At 30.1% G+C, this 27,144-nt stretch overlaps 1 protein-coding gene across 1 annotated transcript; it reads left to right on the top strand.

The window, feature by feature from the left end:
* The first annotated feature begins 318 nt into the window (after window positions 1-318).
* On the top strand, window positions 319-24,173 carry LOC142234220 (uncharacterized). Its single transcript, XM_075305310.1, has 4 exons — window positions 319-489; window positions 8,201-8,413; window positions 21,548-23,351; window positions 23,410-24,173. The coding sequence occupies exons 1-3, from the start codon at window positions 408-410 to the stop codon at window positions 23,347-23,349; spliced, it is 2,097 nt and encodes a 698-aa protein (XP_075161425.1). The 5' UTR covers window positions 319-407; the 3' UTR covers window positions 23,350-23,351; window positions 23,410-24,173.
* The last annotated feature ends 2,971 nt before the right edge of the window (window positions 24,174-27,144 follow it).

Here is a 27,144-nt window from a genome sequence, read left to right on the forward strand (position 1 = left end):
AAAAATATTTTTGAAAAACTAACTATTCTTTTCCATTGAAGTTTCCGAACCGCCCTCGTAATGTGTTTTTTAATAAATTCGCAAATATATCCTAAATTATGGGTTTCTTATATTTCGCTCATAGTTGCATAGATGACTAACACTAGTAAAATGAATGTAATAAAATCTTAGGCTCGTCGGAGAAAAACAAAAAAATTGGCTATCGAAATGGTTACACACATTTGCTGCACTCACCCTACTTGTATTCATTCTTTTTTTTGGGAAATTTGAAACAATGATGCAATTAAAGATAAATATAAATTCTTTTTTAAGAATATTCTAATAGGTCTCCAACATCTAAAAACAAATGTCTTCGGCACAGTAGAAACCATTCGACAAATGTAATACGGATAGAAGTTTCCCGTAAAATGTCTTGTGGTGTAGAAACCAACAACTCGTCCATGAATGGAGATGAATTCATTGACTACTTAGTAACAAATCCCAATAATGGTGAGTAAAATCTATCCTAATAATGATGAGTTAAAACTCGTGGTCCTATAAGCTGAATTTTGAACTATACACTTAATAAATTTTGTTATTCATAACAGCAAAAAAGTTTACTAAAACATCAGTTTTTTGTTGCTTCAAAAGGGAAAGCAGTACACGCAAAAAAATAATTCTTTCCTCCCAAACGAAACTTTAGACAAACAAAGATCGTTTCTCATTTGCTTTTCCCTGTAAGGAAGTTTATTTGGAAGAAAAGTATATACTTTTTGTGATAAACGACTATTCTTTTCCAGGATGTAAAAACAATTTCATAAAGACTAACTCAAAAAAACAATATTTTCTAGCTAATTGCATTTTCTTTTCCATTTATAGTCATATTCCTGGTAATATCCGAAAACAGTTATATACCAAAGTGGCATATAAAAGCAACTATTGGTGTGGACTATAAGCGAAAACTACTGTACACACAGAGAAGAAACATGATTGTCACAATCATATTCGAAGAGCAAAATAATATGATAGGAGCTATTTTTGCGGCGATCATGTAACATTTTAACCTGCAACCATGTTGGCTCAGTGAACTTGGTTCTAAGAAAAATATAATTGTCCTCATCTAAAATGTTATTATATTGATAAAAAGAATTTTGTTTGAATGAAAAGACAATGGTCACAATTTAAAATGTTATGGTATTCATTAAAAATGTTTTTCTCGTAGTTAAAAGAACATGGTCACAACCTAAAATGTTTTGATCTTTATGAAAAAAACTTTTTTCATAGTCGAAAAAAAGGACGCCACTTGAGAAAAGAAAACACAAAATTCAATTTATTTGTTTGTTTTTATTTATTTATAAACGAATTCATTGTTTATTTGTATTTATAATGCCGTTCAAGCAAACATCATATATTTTTATACACTCTATTTTATTTCAATTTCAACAATCAGTAATTATTCCATATTTACATCGTGCCCATCAAATGTACAAACGCAGGCATCATGTAACAGCAAATAACAAAATGCAGGACAAAAAGCAGGTACATTTTTTCAATTACACTTTCTTTTTTTTTTTCTTCACATAAAACCACGTGCCACTTCTGAATAAATAAATTAACACAAAACACAGTAAATCCGTATTCTACGTCCATTCCAAGGAACAATCAACACACGACTGACGCGCAAAATGAAAATCGTGTGTACCTGCCCAATGTTTTTATAAAATTCTTTTCGCTGCAAGAAAGTTAAAAAATTAAATGGTCACGAAAAAAATGTAAATGGTCTTTATGGCCATGTAATGGTTCTAGACGTGTCTATACTTAACCTGTAAAAATACTTTTTCCCCTGTAAAAAAGTAAAAAAATTGAATGGTCAGGTACATGATTTTCCCGACCATTTAATGGTCTCAAATTCTATCATTTAAATGATAGAACATGTTTGCGGTATTTGAGAACCATTCAAATGCTTATTGCCACCATACATTTTTCTCCGCTCGTAAACTATTTTTACAAAGACAAAATACATGGTTTTCGCGACAATTACATGCTCTAGATAAGCATTAAATGGATGCGGCAACCATGTCCAAACATGGTTTTTCTGTGCGTGTAGTTCTTTCCTGTTTGCTAAATGCCAGGCTCACTGAAATTGAAAACTGAATTAATCGAAACAGCTGAACTTTTTTCTACTATAACAAGTGTAAATGTATGCTGTCCTAGCAGTTATATAGCTTTTTATTATTAGCGGCACACTTTATGCTTTGTTATGAAATAAACATCCGTTATGAAATAAAAAGTGCCTACCAGAAATATTGATTTTAGACCCCATAAAATATATACCGATCGACACAGAATCACCTCCTGAGTCGATCTAGCCCTTGGTGTCCGTCCGTCTGTCCATGTATTTGTTGTTCGCAGGATTCCGGTCGCGATTTTGATGAAATTTGGTATATGGCGTTTTTTTGGCACAGGGACGAACGCTATTGAATTTGAAAAAAATCGGATCAAATTTAGATATAGCTCCCATATCATTGTATCGTGCGATTTCGATAAATGGGTTCAGATTGTGCTCATTTTCCAACCGATCGGCTTCAAATTTGTCACAGAGTATTCTTATTTACCACCCTTTAAGTGTGCCAAATTTCATCGAATCCCATATATATGTATCGCCCGATTTTCCCAAATTTGGCCATAAGTCCCTTATTTATAGACCTATCATACTCAAAGTTGGCTGACTCCAATCTTCTATAGTACTGACTATATGTGCAACAAATCATGGAAATCGGTTCAGATTGAAATACAGCTCCCACACCCTCAAAAAAATTGCCTCTCTAACATATGTTCCAAACATATTTTGCAGGAAGCACATATATTATTGGATACTGCCGAAACATTAATATGTTTGTTTTATGTGAACAAATTATATGTTTGGAAGCATTTTGAGCCCAAAAATATTATATGCTTGGAAGAATTTTCCCCAAGGAAGATTGTGCTCATTCCCTCGCATAATTTTCACTTCCACGAAATTTTTTAGTTCTTGGCACCTTTTTCGGTAATACAAATAGTGTTGAAGAAATTATTCAATTTTATAATTTTTTTTAATTTTACCTTTCACCTGGACGGAGAATCGAACCGAGGACCATACAGTTTGTTAGCCAACACACTATCCACTGGGCTACGTAGCTGTTATAGTCTCCAGTAGACAATTATCGTTATAAGTTACATTTATATAGCATAGTTTGCAGCGCCCACGAGCCCATGCAAACAACATTATTTAACAGAAACATACATTTGTTGGCCACGTGGAGCAGTGGTTAGCATGTCTGCCTTGCATGCAAAGGGTCGTGGGTTCAATCCCTGCTCCGACCGAACATAAATTTTTTTTATTTACACATTTATAGAAGACGTGGAGTCGAGTACAAACATACATAAATAATTTTATAATATACACATACATTTATTTAGGCGTGAGCAGTTTTTTACTAGCATTTAACATCATTTTAAATGTATTTAAAACTTTTACCTTTACCTTTAAGGCCGGTATTAAGTTGGAAATATCGCTCTAAAATGACCCTGTTTTGCCTTTTACTTTTCATTAATAATTCATTTTAAAGGAAATAAACTTTTTCAATTGTTTTAGCTGCACTCGAACTTAATGCCCGCTTTTATATTTTAAGGTGTCCGTCAACTCATCTCTGACTACTTATTAATAAAGAGGAACTAAACTTTGTTTTTATACATTTTACTGTTTAATTTTTCACTATTTCCTCCTTTTTTCATTTTACTGTCCCAACTCTAAAAAGAGTATAGTGCCCTTCCGTTATTTTTATGAAGATCCCTTTGTAATTTTTGTATATTTTCCACCGTTTATTTTGCCCATAATGCCAAAATGATGAACAAAACACATGTCCACACATACATAAAATGCTGCTCTCAAGGCGAAAATACATGCTGTTTTTTTTTTTTTCAAATGTCTATTCTCTTGGTGTCTATTCTCTTTACTCCGAATACTCATTCTAATATTCAAATTAAATAATATTTAGACTTAAGCATATCAATTTTTTGGGCTTATCATAAAACAGTTTTCCGAAACAACATATAAGCGGTTTCACAGAAATTGCTCTCTTTTGATTCTCTCGCTGTGTTATGTTGATATGTTTCGTCAACCCATAGACTATAGACTTTAGATATATGATCCACTATTCTCTTTAAAAACAATGTGTCAGTTCCAAAAATTAATTTTCTGACATTTCGTTTTGATTTTTTCGTAAAGAGTCGGTCCCAAACATTAATTTTCGTGCATTTGCTTTTGTGTTGATCGTAAAGAGCAATGCTGCTCAAAATTAAATTTGGTATTTTCGCGGTTTTGGTCACAATTTTTTGTTCAAATATGAACTTTTAATATATTAATTTATTTATAAATCCTCTGGTACATCATAAACGTTCTAATTTTGTGTAAAATTGGCAAACTACAGAAAGGAAAACGAAAGAGATTGTAAGCGTGCTCTTATTTTTCTCGTTTATTCTTAATCTTCGGAACTGTCAAAAATAGTTTGACACTCATGGCTCATCTATCTAAAGTCTATAGTCTATGCGTCAACCCTCCCGGTTTCCATCTCTATTTCATTCTCTATACTCTCTCTCTCTCTCTCTGTCGCTCTCTGAATAAAATATCACAACATATATATGGTTAGTAGAAATTTTTAAATTTATATATGTTTACATTCACACATATTATTTTTATGAAACATTCATGCCCCAAACATAATATATTCTAACATAGTAACATATGTGTCCCAAACATTTATTGTTACATATTTGCACTTAAATATAATGTGTTTAAACATTGTGCCCGAAATTTGGCATATATATATATATATATATATATATATATATATATATATATATATATATATATATATATATATATATATATATATATATATATATATATATATATATATATATATATATATATATATATATATATATATATATATATATATATATATATATATATATATATATATATATATATATATATATATATATATATTGTTCGATTGAATCCATGACCCCCTGCATGGGCATGCTAAGCAGTGCATGATGGCTTCCTTCCGCTAGTGAAAAATTGAGTGAAGTAGATTTTGGAAAAAAGTGGAGTAGATTGAATAAAATTGAAGTAGCATACATTTTTGAAAACAAAACAATAGAATTCATTTTATTATACCCTCCACTATAGGATGGGGGGTATATTAACATTCCGTTTGTAACACATCGAAATATTGCTGTAAGACCCCATAAAGTATATTCTGGGTCGTGGTGAAATTCTGAGTCGATCTGAGCATGTCTGTCCGTCCGTCCGTCTGTTGAAATCACGCTACCTTCCGAACGAAAGAAGCTATCGACTTGAAACTTGGCACAAGTATTTGTTATTGATGTAGGTCGGATGGTATTGCAAATGGGCCATATCGGTCCACTTTTACGTATAGCCCCCATATAAACGGAACCCCAAATTTGGCTTGCGGAGACTCTAAGAGAAGCAAATTTCATCCGATCAAGCTGAAATTTGGTACATGGTTTCAGCATATGATCTCTAACAACCATGCAAAAATTGGTCCACATCGGTCCATAATTATATATAGCTCCCATATAAACTGATCCCCCGATTTGGCTTGCGGAGCCTCTAAGAGAACCAAATTTCATCCGATCCGGCTGAAATTTGGTACATGGTGTAAGTATATGGTCTCTAAAAACTATGCAAAAATTGGTCCACATCGGTTAATAATTCAATGATTAAAACCGTTATGTTAAAGGAATAGGAAAAACAATTAGGTAATATGGGGAAAAATTTTAAAATTTGAAGCAGAACAAAAAGTGAAGCAGATTTTTGGAAGAAGGAGTGACGAAGTAAATTTTGTGAAAATGAAGCAAAATACTTCGATTGAAGTAGTAGCGGCAGCACTGCTTCCTTCTTTCCAAATCTAGAAATGATTAAAACAATATATGAATTCACTACAGAAATTTCATCCAAAGGGACTACGAAAAAAATGCAAATTTATTTAATGTCAAATAATATTTACTTAGCAAAAATAACTTCTGCAACAAAATAAACTTTGGAAAAATATAAACACTTTATCAAAACAATACACTGAACAAAAATGTTTACGTCATATTAAAGATTACGCAAACAAAATTTTAGGATGCACAATTTACAAAATATTAAGGACAAATTTCTTTAAAATAATTAATTAAATTAATTAATTTAATTAAAATAATGAAATTTTGAATTAAAATAAAGTTTATAATCTTTGCTGCAACATTTTTTTCATTAAATGTAGGACACAAATTTTGTACATTTGCGTCCCTCCGATAAAGTAGCATGTCTTTGAACTTAAAGTAAAGAAACACATTTTGATTTAAAGAAATCGTCCTTAAATAAGTTCGAGTTTAGCCGCTAAAGTGAAAACTAAATCAGTAAAAAAGGAATAAAACTATACATATTTGTTGCAAATTTTATTATATCTTGATGGGGAATAGGCCTAAGAATATTTTCACAAAGTTTGTATTCCTTAAAATGGATTATTAAAGAAAAGTAAACGTGGAAAAAAGATGATTTTTGCGGCTAAACTCGAACTTATTAACGGAATTTAATAAAATCATGTAATATCTTGTTTTTTTTTTTGTGGATTTATTTGAAGATAAAATAATGTCCACGTGGCCGGGCAACAACAATGCCTAGTTAATTAGAATAGATTCTAATTTGGCGACACGCCGCCAGCCATCACGGTATTCCGTCGCGGATTTTGATCTTCCCATAAGAAATGCATGTAAACATGTGTTCGCCTACCGCCTATGGTTATATTTGCATACTTCATTGGAAATATTTTGCCCATATTTGTCTATGTAAAATTTCAAATAATTCAGCCTCACTATTCAGTCCATTGTGATATATGAGTGTAAATTGCACAAATGACACATATGAGATCTATATCTAAATCTGAACCGGTTTAAACAAATATCGCCCACTTGACGATAGGATCAATTGTACTCTTTGTGCAAAATTTGAAGTAAATCAAGGTGAAACTCTGGGATCAATTAAGTGCTTATCGGCGAACGATATGCATGGGAGCTATGTTATATCTAAATCTGAAAAGATTTCTTCCAAAATCAATAGGATTATATTCTAACCCAAACACACATACTTTTCGAAGTCGACTGAATTAAAACTGCGATCACAGACGGACCGACAGACATCGCTAAATCGTCTTAAATGGAGGCCCTGATCAATATTGCCAAAGGCACCAAGGCCTATCGCATCTCCTTCTACACCCAGGGAAGGAATATGATCACCTCAAACATGTTTTAAGAGCAATTTATTTGGACAGGAAACATGTAACATGTTTGTCGCAACCATTTTATTTTCTTGGAAATTATGTATCTGATTTCGAGAACAATGTGTATCATTGGCGAGAAAACAAAATTTTTGAGATAAAAATGTTAAGAAAACATCGTTCACTTTGTCTGTTATATTTTGTATTTTTAAACTAACATCAATAGCCCTGTTAGAAGATACAAAAAAAGTTAAATTTAAATTTTAAAGAACATACATACACTGAAAAAACAGTGAACCCACCAGGAAGAAAAATTTCGGTTAATTTTAGAAAATTTTGAATATTTTTAGAAAATTTTAACTAAACAGTATAACAAACGCTGGCATCACGCCGATGTCATAAAAATAAGTAAATATTTTTCGACAAATTCAAGAAAATTTATTAGACATAATTAAGTTTTTTCACTTGTTAAAGAAAATTGTGTAGTTTGAAGGAAAAATTGGAGTTCAAAATTGCAAAAATGTCTTTAGTGAAATACGAAGTTCATGATGAACGTATTTGTAGTAAAATTTACAAATTTAAAGAAATATTGAACTATTTGGTGGAATACACGAATTTAGTTAATCTTTATCCTTCATTTGTGTATATTTTTTTCCTCGGTTTTAGTTAATTTAACTAACGTACACAAACAATTATTAGAGTAGAGGAAACTTTCTCCAAACATAATAATCCCATGAACTAAACGAAAGTTAAATTGGCTTTAGTGAAATAGAGAGTTCACTTTTTTGTGAGTGTAGTAAGTTCTTTTGATTCTTCAACATATCTTTATTTTATCAGCAAAAATCTTGAGATCCCTGTTTTGAGTATACCCATAAATTAAATTATTATTACAGCAAAAGTACCTCGATGTAAAACCCGCATTGGAATAGCAGTGAAGAGAAACGAAGGATATGAAAGAGAATACACCAGGTTATCCACATCAGGGGATGAGGGAGAAGTACAAGTTGCCAATGAAAATCACAACTACGACAAACCAACTAAATATAAACGAATGAAATCGCTTTCGAATGCAACACAAAAACGTTATTCATTACAATTCGATCCAGGTTAGTATACAACCATTTGGACAAAAAACGTTACAATTTGTGTTGCCAGAAATCACAATTTATGGCCGTTTTGAAATCTCAACTGATTTCCAAAATATTGATGAATAAATAATATATACCCTATATAGAAATAAGTTTATTTATATCATATATTTGTTCTGTTCGCGTACTTTTCCAAAAACTAGCAAGAGTGTATATTACTCTCTTTGCTTAAAATTCCTGAAAAGTACTCGGACGGCATCCAGTAACTATTTGCACATTCAAATTTGCAGTTTCTAAAAGATAAAACATTAAAAACGGATCTTGTTTTTTTTTTTAACTTTCAATTGCAATTGCGGAACATGTGCATTGCACTGGTGCTTTCTTTGTTATCAACAACCAGCTGGCAAAAACTTGCAATTTCTCCATCTGCTAACTGTCAAATGTACACCCAGAAAAAAGTGTCTTCGAAACTAAAGGAAAAAATGTTCATCAATTTAGTTTAGCCATTTTATATCCATTAAGTTAAATTTTTGTTTGAAATAGTAAAATTTACTTGTTTCAGTAAAAAAATCCTAAAATGAAAGCAGTTAGGAATAGTTCATTAACTAGAATAAGGCATGTAATTTTACTAATACTGTTTTCTTCGCTGGGTATAATAATTTACTACTGAACAAAGCATTCGTAAAAATAAACAAAAACCGAACTAAAACCAAGTTTCCTCAAATTTAGTAAAATTTCTTATAAAATTATAATTCTGACTTCCTTTATTATAGAAAGCTTATCATACATACGAATAACAAGTGGCATAGAAAAATATTTTAGTTTATTCGTACTAAGAATTATTCAATCCTTTCAAAACTTAAGGAAACACATTTGTTAGAATATAGGAAATTTTCCTATATTTCTTTTATCTACCTATAGTCGAAACCTGTCATCGATGTAATCGATATGTTTGCGCGTGGGTTGCTTTTTAGTTGGAATCGCGTTGTTATGGTATACTGAGAGATTGTTAAAAAAATAATATAGTACAATAATATACTAAATAACAAATAATATATATAAAATATTTTAAATTAGTGAGAAAAATTTTCGTTTTCGTTCGTGATGGTGTACAAAGAAAGAAAACACCAACAGAATAACAACCCCTTCATTCATCAGGTAAAATTCAGGACGCTAACCTTTTGTGAAAAAATTGGTTTATGATTTTTTATATTTGTAGGTATTGAAATTGTAAAAGGAGGACAAAATCGTTAGGCAGCAACTTATTAAAAGTGAAAGGTACAAGAAGAAGAAAAACATTACGTTTTACAGTTGATAACATTACATGGAAATTGGAAATAGTGGAATAATAAACTAATATTTCGATGATGTTGACTCTTAATAAATATATTTAATATATTAATAAAACATGTCTTTTATTGAAGAAAAAATTGGCTATATAAATAAATACAATTGTATTTAAAAACGAATATAAGCAGTTCTAATTTTGAAGTAAAAGGTTTACAACAAATATGTAAGATTTGTCCAAATGAATGAAAAAAGTTCAATAAAATAATTCCATATATGAATTCAATTCAGTTAAATTTGTTCATGCTGTAGTATTGTGGTACATAAATATAGGAAAATGTTAACTAATATATGGAATGCGTTCTACCTAATTTCTACCAAAACCACATCTCAAACAAATAAAAATGTCTTTGGCGCTATACGAAGTTCAACTTTCTTCGCAATGAGTTCATTTTAACTTAAAGAAGGGGTCACTTCTTTCTGGGTGTACCCAGCAAAAAAAATTATAAGTTGTTCCACAAAATAAAACACAAAAAAAAATATTTTGTTAGAGAAACATTTAACAAAAAATTACATAACAATAAAGAACATCTCAGGAAGTAGTTAGAATGTCATGCCGTGGTGTCATATAAGGTTCATATCACAAACAATTGAATAGACGTTTTGATGCATCGTGTTTAATGGTGTTTGTGGCTGAGTGTGCTAAGGCGTTCTGTTATGGTCCCATCAGACCCAGGTTCAACCCCGGTGGAAGCGAAGAAGTTTTTCAATTTGTGCAAATTTGATAATAAAAATAAAAATATAAAAGTATAACAAATAGTACTGATAAAAATAAAAAGTGAAATTGGAAAAAACTTTTGTTTTTTAGTTTTTTAAATTTCTTCATGCAAATGAACTTTTAAGGCAATTCAAAGGATCCACAAATAGAGTATTTACGTCCTATGACAAGCCCATGTAAAATTCATTGGATATGATCCAAGTTTGCACTACTTCCGGATCACAAATTGGGGATCCAAACATTTGCATAGACGTTTTGATACAATGGCGTTTGTGGCTGAGTGTGCTAAAGCGTTCTGTTATGAAGCCAACAGACCCAGGTTCAACCCCCGGTGGAAGCGAAGATGTTTTTCAATTTGTAAAAATTTGATAATAAGAAAATATAAGTGGAACAAAAAATACTGATAAAAATAAAAAGTGAAATTGGAAAAAAAAAATTTTGTTTTTTAATTTTTTTTGTTTTTAATTTCCAAATGAACTTTCAAGGCAATGCAAAGGATCCACAAATAGAGTACTCCCGTCCTATGATAAGCCCATGTATAATTCATTGGAGATGATCCAAGTTTGCACTACTTCCGGATCTCAAATTGAGGATCCAAACTACTTTTTGGAAGCTCTTATTTTACTGGGTAGTCCCTCTCCGGCTCTCTTTTGTTGGCTTTTTGGTGTAAATGAACGACTTTGTGTAAAAATTTCTGATAGTTATCAAAAATTATCGGGATCATCCGTGAATCTCCACAAAAAAATGTGTCAGTTCCGAAGATTAATTTCATGAAAACTGGGAACCCACCAGGAAGGAAAATTTTGGCTAATTTTAGAAATTTTAAACAAACTGTAATACATAAGCAGATGTCACGCCGATTTCACAAAATTAAGTGAATATTTTTGGATAAATTCAAAAAAATTATTAGTCATAATTATTATTTTTTGCAGTTTTTAAAGAAAAATTCGTTCAACAGACATCGAACTTAATTACAAATCTAAAAGAATCAAAAAAATTTTGTAGTTTGAAGTAAAAATTTGGAGAGAAAAATTAATTCCAAGATGTGAACTTTGTGGTAATGTTGTGACATGCTAACCGTGGTACAATGGTGCATGCCCGCCTTGCATTCACAGGGTCGTGGTTCAAACCCAGTTTCGACAAAACACCAAAAAGTTTTTCAGCGGTCGATTATCCCCTCTCAGTAATGCTGACATTTCTGAGCATTTCAAAACTTCTTTAAGTGGTTTCACTACAATGTGTAATACTCTTCGGAGTCGGCTATAAAATTAAGGTTCCTTGTCATTGAGATTAATACAGAATCGGGCAGCAGTGATAAGAGAGAAGTTCACTACATTGAAAAAACAGTGAACCCTTTTCCATTGCAAAATGAACTAAACTGTAGTAATACTGACCATGATTTAGCCTTTAAGATTTTTTTCAACTTGTCTAGTTTATAATTCTCTTAAATTGTAGTTCATCTATAACATTGTATTTTAGTTCATTTTTACAACACCATAAGATTTATATACCCCTACCAAGTTAAGAAGTCAGTATTATTTTGGTTTACTTGCTTATTTTTAGGGAAACCTGATAATAAAAATTGGTTAAAATCTCGACGACTAAACTATTTATAAATCAATCATTCCACAGTACAGAGAAATTAAATAATTAAAGGAACAACAAACCGTTTTACTATTATGAAAATGTTCATACATTAAAATTAAACTTTCTTTAAGCAAATGTACTTTATTATAAAAACTTATGATGAAAGTTCTTAATAAATGTTTTCTTGTGAATAAAAATTATGACCACGTGGAACAAGAAAGTAGTTCATTTGAGCTCGCTGTTTGGACATTTTGACTTATCCGTTTTTTATTCATCGTAGGTAAATTTTTCACATATCTTGCTGAAAAAAATGGAAGCAATAATGGAAATTGTTAAAAATTAACACCATGTAATAAAATATAATTTTTTAATTCTTTATTTTAGCTTGTAACTTACCATATGTGGGGGCATTTTATCAAATTGTGTAAGGAATTCAACTTTTCTTTGGAAAGCGTATCTCATAAAATTGGTACCTGAAACAATTAGAGAAATAATGAAGTATTCTATATAAACTCATAAAACTGTGTTGTTATCGATGTGAAGGAAATAATAAAATAAATATTCTAGTTGAAAGAAAGCCAAAAGTTTTAATATAAAACTTACCAATTCTCTATTAAATTGTACGCTGAGGGGAAATATAAAAAGTTGTCCAAATTTATTTGGGCTACTCTGAAATTAAATATTTATTTTTTACATTAAATAAAATTATTAAATAGGTTTCCAAAAAATCTAATGAAAAAAATAATGTTATGCATAAAAAACAAATATTCTGGTTAAAAGACAGTTAAAGAATTCTTACCAATTCACTATTAAATTACAAGCAAAGGAGTACTAAAATTTTTTTCAAATTTTTAAGGGGTTATTCTGAAATTAAATATTTTTTTGTTTACATTAAAAATATTACATTGGTTTCCAAAAAAAATCATTAAAGAAATACTAAAATAAGGCATTAAAACCCTGTAATTTTGATGATAAAAAGGTCACAAAAACGTAAATATTCTAGTTGAAAGAAAGCCAAATTTTAAAAGAAAACTTACCAATTCTCTATTTTTTAAATTTGTTCGAACCCATCTGGAGTTGCTCTGAAATTATATATTGCTTTTACAACAAAGAAAAACATTAAACTGGTTTCCAAAAAAAAAAATTTAATAAATAATAATATACATAAAAAATATTATTTTTAAAAGAAAGCCATATTAAAAAAACAATACACAGAAAAAAAGTGTCTCGTAAGTTTAAGAAGATTTTTGCAATAATTTATTACAAGAATTTTCCAGAATTTTAGTTCATTTTTCGTATCTTCAACGAAAATTAACTATTCGAAAGGAAATTTTACAAATTCTAAGTAGCAATCGTTTAGTTCATGGCCTACAAAATACGATGGAAATTTCTTTAAAAAAATCCTTAACTGGTAGTTAAAAATTCGTTTGTCATGCTATAAAACTACTTGTGAAATGTAAAGTATTTTCTAAATAATAAGTGCAATATATTAAAGGATTTTTTTGTATGAGAAAATATTTTTTTACGAAAAATGAACTTGAGGTGGATAGCAATTTCTTACTTACAATTGAATGAAATATTTTTAGTTCACATGTAATTAAATTTATAGACGTTTTCGTCAAAAATGGTAGATAACATTTCATGAAAATTTTGCAAATTTTAAGTTAAACGTTTCATCGTTCTTAAACTGACGTGCCTTTACGAATATTATTCTTAGAGTAAATTGTCAGCAGATGCGATGAACTAATGCATAGTACAGAGATCTTTATCGGCATAGTGGAATGTGATTAATGTAAAGATGATATTACTTGAGTTTTGTTGTGTATACATGAGCGTATGTATGGATGGTTTATTTGGCTGGGTGAGGTGTTGTTTTTAATAAAGTCACATGTGTTTTTGTTGTTGTAGGAATGTTTTGGCTTTGCTTGGTTTTGTTTGGCATGCTTCAGTTGTATAGTTGGCGTTGGCGTGGGCTATTGCATCTTTTAAGCATGTATGCAACAAGGGGAAAGGGAATATAAAGGCATGAAATATTTTAGATTTTTGAGACATATATTGGTGTTTGTTTATTAAACCTTTTAAATGAAAGTTATTAATATTTTATTAAGAATATTTCGGAAAATATGTTGAAAGTGAAAGTGTATTGAAATTTTTATTATTCTATGTAAAAAAATTAATATTCAATTCCAGATGAATTTAGAAAATTTTTGTTATATCTCAGCGTATAGTTTAGTCATAAATTGGTAAGTATTTTATTTATTTTATTTATTTTAATATGGCTTTCTTTTAAAAAGAATATTTTTTATGTACATTATTATTTGTTAATTATTATTTTTTTTTTTGGAAACCAGTTTAATGTTTTTCTTTGTTGTAAAAGCAATATTTAATTTCAGACCAATTCCAGATGGGTTCGAACAAATTTAAAAAAAAATATAGAATTGGTAAGTTTTCTTTTAAAAATTGGATTTCTTTCAACTAGAATATTTACGTTTTTATGACCTTTCTATTGTCAAAATTACAGGTTTTTAATACCTTATTTTAGTATTACTTTAATCAAATATTTTTGGAAACCAATGTAATATTTTGAATGTAAAACAAATATTTAATTTCAGAATAATAATTTGGAAACATTTTTATGAATTGGTAAGCTTTCTTTAACATTCTTTTAACCAGAATATTTAGTATTTTTATGCATATTATTTCTTTAATTAGATTTTTTGGAAACCAATTTAATGTGTTTTATTTAATGTAAAAAATAAATATTTAATTTCAGAGTTACCCCAAATGAATTTCGATAACTTTTTAACCTCAGCGTACAATTTAATAGGGAATTGGTAAGTTTTATATTAAAACTTTGGCTTTCTTTTAACAAAAATATTTATTGTATTATGTCCTTCACATCGATAACAACATAGTTTTATGAGTTAATATATTACTTAAATCATTATTTCTCTAATTGTTCCAGGTACGTTTATCTCAGAAAAGTTGAATTCCTTACACCATTTAATAAAATGCCCCCAAATATGGTAAGTTACAAGCTAATTTAGAGCTATAAAATTATATTTTATTACATGTTAATTTTTAACAATTTTCATTATTCCTTCCTTTTTTCAGCAAGATATGTGAAAAATATACTTACGATGAATAAAAAACTTAGGAAAAGTAAAAATGTCCAAAAAGCGAGATAAATAAACTACTTTCTTGTTCCACGTGGTCATAATTTTTATTCACAAAAACATTGTATTAAAAAATTTCATCATAAGTTTTTATAATAAAGTACTTTTGCTTAAAGAAAGTTTAATTTTAATGTATGAAAATTTTCATAATAGTAAAACGGTTTTGTTGTTCCTTTAATTATATAATTTCTCTGTACTGTGGAATTATTGATTTAAAAATAATTTAGTCGTCAACATTTTAAAGAGACTGTTAACCACTTTTTATTATCGCGTTTCCCAAAAAATAAGCAAGTAAAACAAAATAATACTGGCTTTTTAACTTGGTAGGGGTATATAAATCTTATGGTGTTGTAAAAATGAGCTAAAATACAATGTTATAGATGAACTAAAATTTAAGAGAATTATAAACTAAACAAGTTGAAAAAAATCTTAAGGGCTAAATCATGGTCAATATTACTACAGTTTAGTTCATTTTGCAATGGAAAAGGGTTCACTGTTTTTTCAGTGTACTTACCAATTTATGACTAAACTATACGCTGAGATATAACAAAAAATTTCCAAATTCATCTGGAACTGAATATTATTTTTTTACATTGAATAATAAAAATTCAATACACTTTCAATTTCAACATATTTTCCTAAATATTCTTAATAACTTTTCTCTAAACTACCGATAAAATATTAATAACTTTCATTTAAAAGGTTTAATAAACAAACACCAATATATGTCTCAAAATTCCAAAATATTCCATGCCTTTATACTCCCCTGTTGCATATTAAACAAGTAAGGAAAGTCTAAAGTCGGGCGGGGCCGACTATATTATACCCTGCACCACTTTGTAGATCTAAATTTTCGACACCATATCAGATCCATCAAATGTGTTGGGGGCTATATATAAAGGTTTGTCCCAAATACATACATTTAAATATCACTCGATCTGGACAGAATTTGATAGACTTCTACAAAATCTATAGACTCAAAATTTAAGTCGGCTAATGCACTAGGGTGGAACACAATATTAGTAAAAAATATGGGAAACATTTAAATATGAAGCAATTTTATGGAAACTTCGCAAAAGTTTATTTATGATTTATCGCTCGATATATATGTATTAGAAGTTTAGGAAAATTAGAGTAATTTTTACAACTTTTCGAGTAAGCGGTGGAGATTTTACAAGGAAAATGTTGGTATTTTGACCATTTTTGTCGAAATCAGAAAAACATATTATGGGAGCTATATCTAAATCTGAACCGATTTCGGCCAAATTTGGCACGCATAGATACAATGCTAATTCTACTCTCTGTGCAAAATTTCAACCAAATTGGGGTTAAAAAATTGGCCTCTGTGGTCATATGAGTGTAAATCGGGCGAAAGCTATATATGGGAGCTATACCTAAATCTGAACCGATTTCAACCAAATTTGGCACGCATAGCAACAATGCTAATTCTACTCCCTGTGCAAAATTTCAACCAAATTGGGGTAAAACTCTGGCTTCTGGGAACGGGCGAAAGATATATATGGGAGCTATATCTAAATCTGAACCGATTTCAATAAAATTTGGCACACTTGACTATAGTGCTAATTGTTCTTCTTGTGCAAAATCTAAATCTGAACCGATTTCTTCCAAAATCAATAGGGATCTATTCTGAGCCAAAACACATACTTGTGCCAAATTTGAAGTCGATTGGACTAAAACTGCGACCTAGACTTTGATAACCAAAATGTGTTCACGGACAGACGGACATCGCTATATCGACTCAAGAGCCCACCCTGAGCATTTTTGCCAAAGACACCATGTGTCTATCTCGTCTCCTTCTGGGTGTTGCAAACATATGCACTAACTAATAATACCCTGTTCCACAGTGTGGAGCAGGGTATAAATATGGGAAACGTTTAAATCTGAAGCAATTTTAAGGAAACTTCGAAAAAGTTTATTTATGATTTCTCGCTCGATATATATGTATTAGAAGTTTAGGAAAATTAGAGTAATTTTTTCGACTAAGCAGTGGCGATTTTACAAGGAAAATGTTGGTATTTTGACCATTTTTGTCGAAATCAGAAAAACATATTATGGGAGCTATATCTAAATCTGAACCGATTTCGGCCAAATTTGGCACGCATAGCTACAATGCTAATTCTACTCTCTGTGCAAAATTTCAACCAAATTGGGGTAAAACTCTGGCTTCTGGGAACGTATTAGTCCATGTCGGGCGAAAGATATATATGGGAGCTATATCTAAATCTGAACCGATTTCGACCAAATTTGGCACGCATAGCTACAATGCTAATTCTACTCCCTGTGCAAAATTTCAACCAAATTGGGGTAAAACTCTGGCTTCTGGGAACGTATTAGTCCATATCAGGCGAAAGATATATATGGGAGCTATATCTAAATCTGAACCGATTTCAATAAAATTTGGCACACTTGACTATAGTGCTAATTGTTCTTCTTGTGCACAATTTTAAGCAAATTAGTGTAAAACTCTGGCTTCTGGGGCCATATAAGTCTATATCGGGCGAAATATATATATGGGAGCTATATCTAAATCTGAACCGATTTCTTCCAAAATCAATAGGGATATATTCTGAGCCAAAACACATACTTGTGCCAAATTTGAAGTCGATTGGACTAAAACTGCGACCTAGACTTTGATTACAAAAATGTCTTCACGGACAGACGGACATCGCTATATCGACTCAGGAGCCCACCCTGAGCATTTTTGCCAAAGACACCATGTGTCTATCTCGTCTCCTTCTGGGTGTTGCAAACATATGCACTAACTTATAATACCCTGTTCCACAGTGTGGAGCAGGGTATAAAGATGCAACAGCCCACGCCAACGCCAACAATACAACTGAAGCATGCCAAACAAAACCAAGCAAAGCCAAAACATTCCTACAACAACAAAAACACATGTGCCTTTATTGAAAACAACACCTCACCCAGCCAAATAAACCATCCATACATACGCTCATGTATACACAACAAAACTCAAGTAACATCATCTTTACATTAATCACATTCCACTATGCCGATAAAGATCTCTGTACTATGCGTTAGTTCATCGCATCTGCTCACAATTTACTGTAAGAATAATATTCGTAAAGGCACACCAGTTTATGAACGATGAAACGTTTAACTTAAAATTTGCAAAAACTTCATGAAATGTTATCTACCATTATTGACGAAAATGTCTATAAATTTAATTACATGTGAACTAAAAATATTTCATTGGGTAATTTTCTACCAACAATTATTAACTATAGGAATTGTCAGTAAGAAATTGCTATCCACTTTCAAGTTCATTTTTGGTAAAAAAATATTTTCTCATACAAAAAAAGCTTATAGTAAATTGCACTTATTATTTAGAAAGTACTTTACATTTCACAAGTAGTTTTATAGCATGACAAACGAATTTTTAACTACCAGTTAAGATTTTTTTTAAGGAAATTTCCATCGTATTTTGTAGGCCATGAACTAAACGATTGCTACTTAGAATTTGTAAAATTTCCTTTCGAGTAGTTAATTTTCGTTGAAGATACGAAAAATGAACTAAAATTCTGGAAAATTCTTGTAATAAATTATTGTAAAAATCTTCTTAAATTTACGAGACACTTTTTTTCTGTGCACTGAGGAATCACAATGGACTGAATAGTCTAACCTAAAATTTAACAAATTTTAAGAAGCTCTGAACTATATTATGGTGTTTGACCTACCAAAGGCGTTTGATATTGTCAGTCATGTCACTCACTTCAAATGTACATATACCCAACACGTCTCTACTGGCGGGGACAAAATGTTGGGTCTTAAATTATATGAGAAGTTCTATTCTATTTTAGACATTGGAAGTCTAAGAGGAGAAAATGTAGGCATTACTGGTAGGAAATAAATCACAGATGAAACCCCCCTTAGAGCATTGTCCCACTATGGTTAAGTTATTACACTGAAAAAATATTGTCGCGAGGTCAAAGATATCATGCAAATTTTGCTTAGCATAGAAGTTGCGTTTCTCTAATATAAAGTTATTTTCCTTGTTCAAAAGTCGATAAACGTTTCAATGAAGCCGTATTGTCTTAAAGTATCCTTACTTGTATTCAAGACCGTATTCAGGGTGGGGGGGGGTGAGGGGGATCAAACCCACTCCGAAATGAATGAATATTTTTATATAAATAAATATATATTTTTAGCTGCATAGAAAAATCTTATCGAAGATGTTGAAGAAAAGCTGAAGGTTTTATTTTGAAAAACGCTTACCTATAAAACTTGCACAAATCATAGAATACTAGTTGAAAAGCCCGTCAAACGACTGTCGAAAAAACAAATTGTTCTTGTTCTCTCACCACAAATTTCATTTTTGGAAAATGTCTTTCTCCTTTTCATGTGTGTTTGTTGTTCTTTTTGTGAACATGACTCGCTTTGTTTGGCGATAGCAATGGCACAAAACCTGCGAAAAGAACCTGCCTAATTCAGCGATGGAAGCACTTGGAGAGTGCAATAAAGAGATATTTCCAAACGTGCATATTCTTTTAAAAATTTTGGTCACCTTGCCAGTTACTCAGGGATGGAAAATAAAATTTTTAAGAAAGTACAAAAAAGGTATTTTTTGAGTGGAAAGGTACTTTTTACTAAATTTCAACAAAAATTTCACTGGAAGATTATTGTCAAGAGACTGAATTTTAAAGAAAATAAAATTTTGCAAAATTTTTCTATAGAAATAAAATTTTGCAAAAAAATTCTATAGAAAAAAAATTTGCAAAATTTTTTCTATAGAAATAAAATTTTGGAAAACTTTCCTATAGAAATAAAATTTTTACAAAATTTTCAATTGAAATAAAAGTTTGCAAAAATTCTATATAGAAATAAAATTTTGACAACATTTTCTACCGAAATAAAAAATCGATAATATAGAATCGCATTCTTTTTTCGACTAAAACATTCTTGAAGTTCAATAAAATCCTGTTTTTGACTATGTCTTTTACAAAATCGAGATTTTCTTCCCACATGAACATGTCTGTTTTGCCATATTTGTAAAAGACTATTAGCAAATAAGGTTGATAAAGACTTTCTCAAAATATTAAAATATTTTGTCAAAGCTATTGTACCATAAATCTGATATCGACTCAAAAATGTCTACATAAAAGGTGCAAAATCATTCGCTGGGATACTACGGTACTGACCGGGGTGAAAAAGTATTGAAAAAAGTACTATAGTACTGCATTTTCCATCCCTGCAGTTACTACGTGCTCATCCGAATGTTCATTTTCAACAATGAAAAGATTAAAGACGTATCTTAGAAATTCGACTAGCGAGAGTAGACTCGATGGATTGGCATTAATGTCGGTTCATCGCCGAATAAATGTGCCGACTGAAGAAGTCATTGATTTATTTGCTGCCCAAGAAGCCCGTCAGCTCAATTTAATATTATAAAAATATTGTATACATACGTATGCATAAATAAAATTTTCTACGCATGAGATTCTATGAATATATATATATATATATATATATATATATATATATATATATATATATATATATATATATATATATATATATATATATATATATATATATATATATATATATATATATACATATATATATATATATATATATATATATATATTTATATATATATATATATATATATATATATATATATATATATATATATATTATATATATATATATATATATATATATATATATTATATATATATATATATATATATAATATATATATATATATATATATATATATATATATATATATATATATATATATATATATATATATATATATATATATATAATATATATATATATATATATATATATATATATATATATATATATATATATATATATATATATATATATATATATATATATATATATATATATATATATATATATATATATATATATATATATATATATATATATATATATATATATATATATATATATATATATATATATATATATATATATATATATATATATATATATATATATATATATATATATCTATATATATATATATATATATTTTATATGTATATATCTATTTTTTTTAAGTTGAACCCCCCCAAATTAAAATCCTGGCTACGGCCGCTTCTTCGGAATCAATACCAAAATTTTTAAAGTAAAGACAACATCTTTAGAACCATACATGCTTTTTTTCAGTGTATGCACGTATCCATATTTATTTTTTCATGTATACAGTGATTTTGATAACTTTTAGATAATATTTATTTTTCTCAGAAGTATCTGGTAACATTGTTTAAATTGTTTAATCAATATTTTCTTATTTTGTAGATTTAGAGCCATTGCCAGAAAATAAATGCATAGATATTAACAAACCACCATCATCGATTGCTGAAAACAATCTACAAGGGAGGAAAACTGAAGAGGAACTTTCTCGCACATTCCCTGTAAAAACCGAAGAACCCTCTAACTCTGTTAAACAAAATTCAGTCAATGTGAAAAAAACTACTATGAAACGCGAATCAGTAGCGCGGCGAACTATTAATCAAAAAGAACTACCCAAATTGAATATTTCCAAGGCACTCTCTCAGAACGAGTTCCGACAAACACGTGGTTTATCTGTAGACTCTAGAGGCAAACCGTTTTCATTTAAAACTGCGGCTCAGGTTGTTGCAACAGGAAAGCAATTCTGTGGACTGAATCAAAAGGAATTATGCGAAACCTTAAGACATCTCAAAACTCCTACAACAGTTCCAGACTATATCTGGGATGCTCATAGGGAGAGATTAAATTCCATAAGTGAAAGAAATCTCATTGAAAATAAGAATATAACAATTTTTGATAAGAATACTATGGATGAGACAACTGAAGTATCCGCTGTGAAAATGTTTACACCAGAAGAGAAATATATACAAGATGAAAATAAGACTATAACTTCTTTGGGGAAATGTTGCGAAGTGTTGGCAATTGGGAATTCTGAATATGTCAAAGAGGCAAATGATGAATTTTCCGGTATTGACTTCAAACATACTGCCAGTAGCAAAATTCCCTCCTCCAATGTTGCATCCAATGATGAAAGTTTGAGTGAAATTAGAAAAGGAAACGGGTATCAGACCATAAAAGTATTGGCAAATAGGGAAAGCCACCAGCCATTACAAGTCCTCACTGATCACTCTTCAGAAATACTGAAAGGCCAGTTGAAGAAGTTTGATATAATGGATCAAAATGTTATAAATAGTACGGAGTATACAGAGTCTACATTAGGAGAAATTAGTGATTGTGTTGAGCATTTGCAAGATGTATTAATGCAAAATAATGAAGACATACGAAAAGATGTGGCTAATTCACAAAAATCGTCACTTCAGCGGGAACACTTACCATCTATACTAAATTTGACATTAGATCCTTTTGTTGAGAAACAATTATCAAGAATTCAACAAACAAAAAGTAATACACCCGGCACTACAACCAAACGAAAAACAGATGAATACGATCCAAACACAAATGATTCTGGAAATATGGAATCTAAAGTTAAGCAATTGGAAGGATTTTTCGAGCGAAGTACTGAAGATATAATAGAACATGTGGATGACTCACAGAAAAATCTATTAAAGAATCAAAACCCCAATACTGATTTACAGCCCAATGAGAGGTCATCACAAAACGTAACCCAAAATCAAGTGGAAACCCATATTTGTGAAATTGCTCACGTAAACGTTGCTAAAGCCAGTGAAGAAATTCCTAATGGTACATGTCAAACCACTGACTATAAATTTAAAAGTTCACCGAAAACCCTTAATACGGAAAATCCAAATTCCTCATTGACGAAAACAGACTCATCTGTAGATCGTTTTAAATTCAAAATTTTTTCAAGTAACACAAAATCAAAAACCAATGTAGAAAACCTGAAGAAATCCCCTAAAGCTCATATAAAGTTCTCGAATCACCAATCTCCTATAGCAAAAACTTCAACTTTAAACAATTGGGCCAAAAAACTACTTTTGGTGAAAACGAAAAGTGAAGCAAGTGAAAGTGTAACAACATCACAAGACACTTCTTCTACTAATGTTTCGGAGAAAAGCACGAAGAAGTCAACAAATGCAAAGACAAAGAAAAATTATTGGTGGAGATAGAGGTGATATCTATTGCCATTTAGGTTTCTAAAATTTTAATTTCGCTCTGTTTTCTTTTAGCATATTGGACACAGTAGTGGAATTTCAAAAAGTCTTGTCTTTCTTTGGCATATGTACAATTGGCATTGCTAAAATGTACAAGCTATCGTGGACATCGAAGTACTAAGAAAAACGTTTATAAGAAAAAAATGATAAAAGAACAATTTTACAATCACGCTAGATAAGAATCCTATTAAAAATATGATTCCTATAGGAAAATTTGGTTATGAGTCGGTAACTATTTATTGTTCTTTTTCAACGACTATACTAGAATTTGTTTCTATTTATTTTTGGTAATAAGTTAAATATAAGGACAGGAATCGGAAGTAGAGATATCAGACAATACAAATCAAACTGTTTCTAATCTAATTCTGATAAAATCTGCAACATTAAAACCATATATATAAATCATTCGTTCAATGAAAAATGTTTTAACCCCTGCAATTACCCAACTAATAGCATGAACTACAGAATAACAAACGAAATGAAGTATCATTTGAAAACCAGATTATTTAAATGTATTTTTATTATATGGCAGAGTAAAGTTATTAAATTTTCACTTTTTTTTCTTTTTAATAAAAAAAAAACTGTCAAAACCGAACTTTTTATAAAATATATTCCTACAAGAAATAATCTTCTTAAATCCATATGTATGCTTAAAATTTATATACAATAATTCCCTATAGAAAAACGCAGATAAACATTTTTTTTTTAGTATCATACATCCGTTATCTATTTATTGTTTAATGAAATATGTCTGAAAATACATTGTGAAAGAACGTAAAGTTTAAATACATACGCGCCAAAATGGATTGGCAAATGGCTCAAACAGAAGTAAAACAAGTAAGGAAAGTCTAAAGTCGGGCGGGGCCGACTATATTATACCCTGCACCACTTTGTAGATCTAAATTTTCGATACCATATCACATCCGTCAAATGTGGTAGGTGCTATATATAAAGGTTTGTCCCAAATACATACATTTAAATATCACTCGATTTTGACAGAATTTGATAGACTTTTACAAAATCTATAGACTCAAAATTTAAGTTGGCTAATGCACTAGGGTGGAACACAATTTTAGTAAAAAACACGTAAGGAAAGTCTAAAGTCGGGCGGGCCGACTATATTATACCCTGCACCACTTTGTAGATCTAAATTTTCGATACCATATCACATCCGTCAAATGTGGTAGGTGCTATATATAAAGGTTTGTCCCAAATACATACATTTAAATATCACTCGATTTTGACAGAATTTGATAGACTTTTACAAAATCTATAGACTCAAAATTTAAGTTGGCTAATGCACTAGGGTGGAACACAATTTTAGTAAAAAAATATGGGAAACATTTAAATCTGAAGCAATTTTAAGAAAACTTCGCAAAATTTTATTTATGATTTATCGCTCGATTATATGTATTAGAAGTTTAGGAAAATTAGAGTCATTTTGACAACTTTTCGACTAAGCAGTGGCGATTTAACACGGAAAATGTTGGTATTTTGACCATTTTTGTCGAAATCAGAAAAACATATATATGGGAGCTATATCTAAATCTGAACCGATTTCAATCAAATTTGGCACACATGACTATATTACTAATTGTACTCCTAGTGCAAAATTTCAACCAAATTGGGCCAAAACTCTGGCTTCTGGGGCCATATAAGTCCATATCGGGAAGCTATATCTAAATCTGAACCGATTTCAATCAAATTTGGCACACATGACTATACTACCAATTGTACTCCTTGTGCAAAATTTCAAGCTAATCGGCATAAAACTCTGGCTTCTGGGTCCATATAAGTGCATATCGGGCGAAAGATATATATGGGAGCTATATCTAAATCTGAACCGATTTCAATCAAATTTTGCACACTTGACTATACGACTAAGTGTTATGTTTGTACAAAATTTCAAACAAATCGGTATAAAACTCTGGCTGCTGGGTCCATATTAGTGCATATCGGGCGAAAGATATATATGGGAGCTATATCTAAATCTGAACCGATTTCTTCCAAAATCAATAGGATTCTATTGTGACCCAAATTAGAAACATGTGCCAAATTTGAAGGTGATTGGACTTAAATTGCGACCTAGACTTTGATCACAAAAATGTCTTCACAGACAGACGGACGGACAGACGGACATGGTTATATCGACTCAGGGACCCACCCTGAGCATTATTGCCAAAGACACCATGTGTCTATCTCGTCTCCTTCTGGGTGTTACAAACATATGCACTAACTTATAATACCCTGTTCCACAGTGTGGCGCAGGGTATAAAAATCAAACTGCGATCCGAGGAACGATGGAGCGTAAATTGAAAATAAAACTAAATGACAAAAGGAACGATGAGAACGAAAGAGATGGAACTAGTGACAGTGGTTCCTTTTAGGGAACCGTTCATTGGAACTGGTTCGTTCCGGAATGACACAAGACTACTAAGAAGTATTCAATCTTTTCAAAACTTAAGGAAACACACTTGTTAGAATATAGGAAATTTCCTATATTTCTTTTATCTACCTGTTATCAATATGTTTGCGCGTGGGTTGTTTTTTTAGTTGGAATCGCGTTGGTATGGTATACGGAGAGATTGTTAAAAAAATAATATAGTAAAATAATATAATAAATAACAAATAAAACATTTGTTTTTTTAAATTAGTGAGACCACACCCAAAAAGAAGTGAACCCACCATGGAAGAAAATGTAGGTTTATTTTAGAAAAATTTAACTAAAATACTTTTCTAATTGCAACATGTTACAAATAAGTTTATAATTTTTGTCAAATTGAAGAAAATTTTTTAGAAATAATTAATGTTTTTCTGTTGTTTAAGAAAATTTCATATGTTGAAAGAAAAAATTGGATTTAAAAATTGTTAAAATGTCTTTATCGCTGTACGAAGTTCAAGACAGGTATAATTTTAGTAAAATTCACTCATTTGAGAGACTTATGAACTCAATTTAAGCAAACTTGTGCCATTTTAAGAAAATATGAACTAATTTATTTTTTAGTAAAATTGTGCACTATATTTGTATACAACTTTTTTTCTTATTTTTAGTTCACGTCATTGAAGTTAGCAAAAAATTATTCAAATAAGGAACATTTACTCATATTGAGCAAAATTTAACAAAATCGACTAATCTTCATGAACGAAAATAAAGTTCAATTGGCATTAGAACCCCTTTTTTCTGGGTGCATTTTTCATTTTTTCAAAATTATTGAACATAAATAACAAACAATAAGTCTATCAATGTTCGTGATAATGTATAAAGAAACAAAACAGAAACTGAATAAAAACCCATTCATTCGTCTTCATTTTGGAATCTTTAATTATCAGGTAACATTCAAACAGTAACGCCAACCTTTTGTGAAAAAATTGGTTTATGATTTTTATATATTTGTACAACCTCAAAAAAAATCGCTTCTTTAACATATGTTCCAAACATATTTTGCAGGAGGCACATATATTATTGGATACTGCCGAAACATTAATATGTTTGTTTTATGTGAACATATTATATGTTTGGAAGCATTTTGAGCCCAAAAATATTAAAACATATTTTTCTAAGAGTGTAGAATAAGGCATGAAATTTTACTAATACTGTTTTCTTCTCTGGGTATAAGAACTTACTACTGAAAAAGAAAATTTTATTCACTGATAACAAAGCATCCGTAAAAATAAACAAAAACCGAACTAAACCCAAGTTTCCTCAAATTTAGTAAAATTTCCTATAAAATGATCATTTTGACTTCCTTT

This window comes from Haematobia irritans, chromosome 4, assembly GCF_050003625.1.
Source record: "Haematobia irritans isolate KBUSLIRL chromosome 4, ASM5000362v1, whole genome shotgun sequence".
Classification (NCBI taxonomy): domain Eukaryota; kingdom Metazoa; phylum Arthropoda; class Insecta; order Diptera; family Muscidae; genus Haematobia; species Haematobia irritans.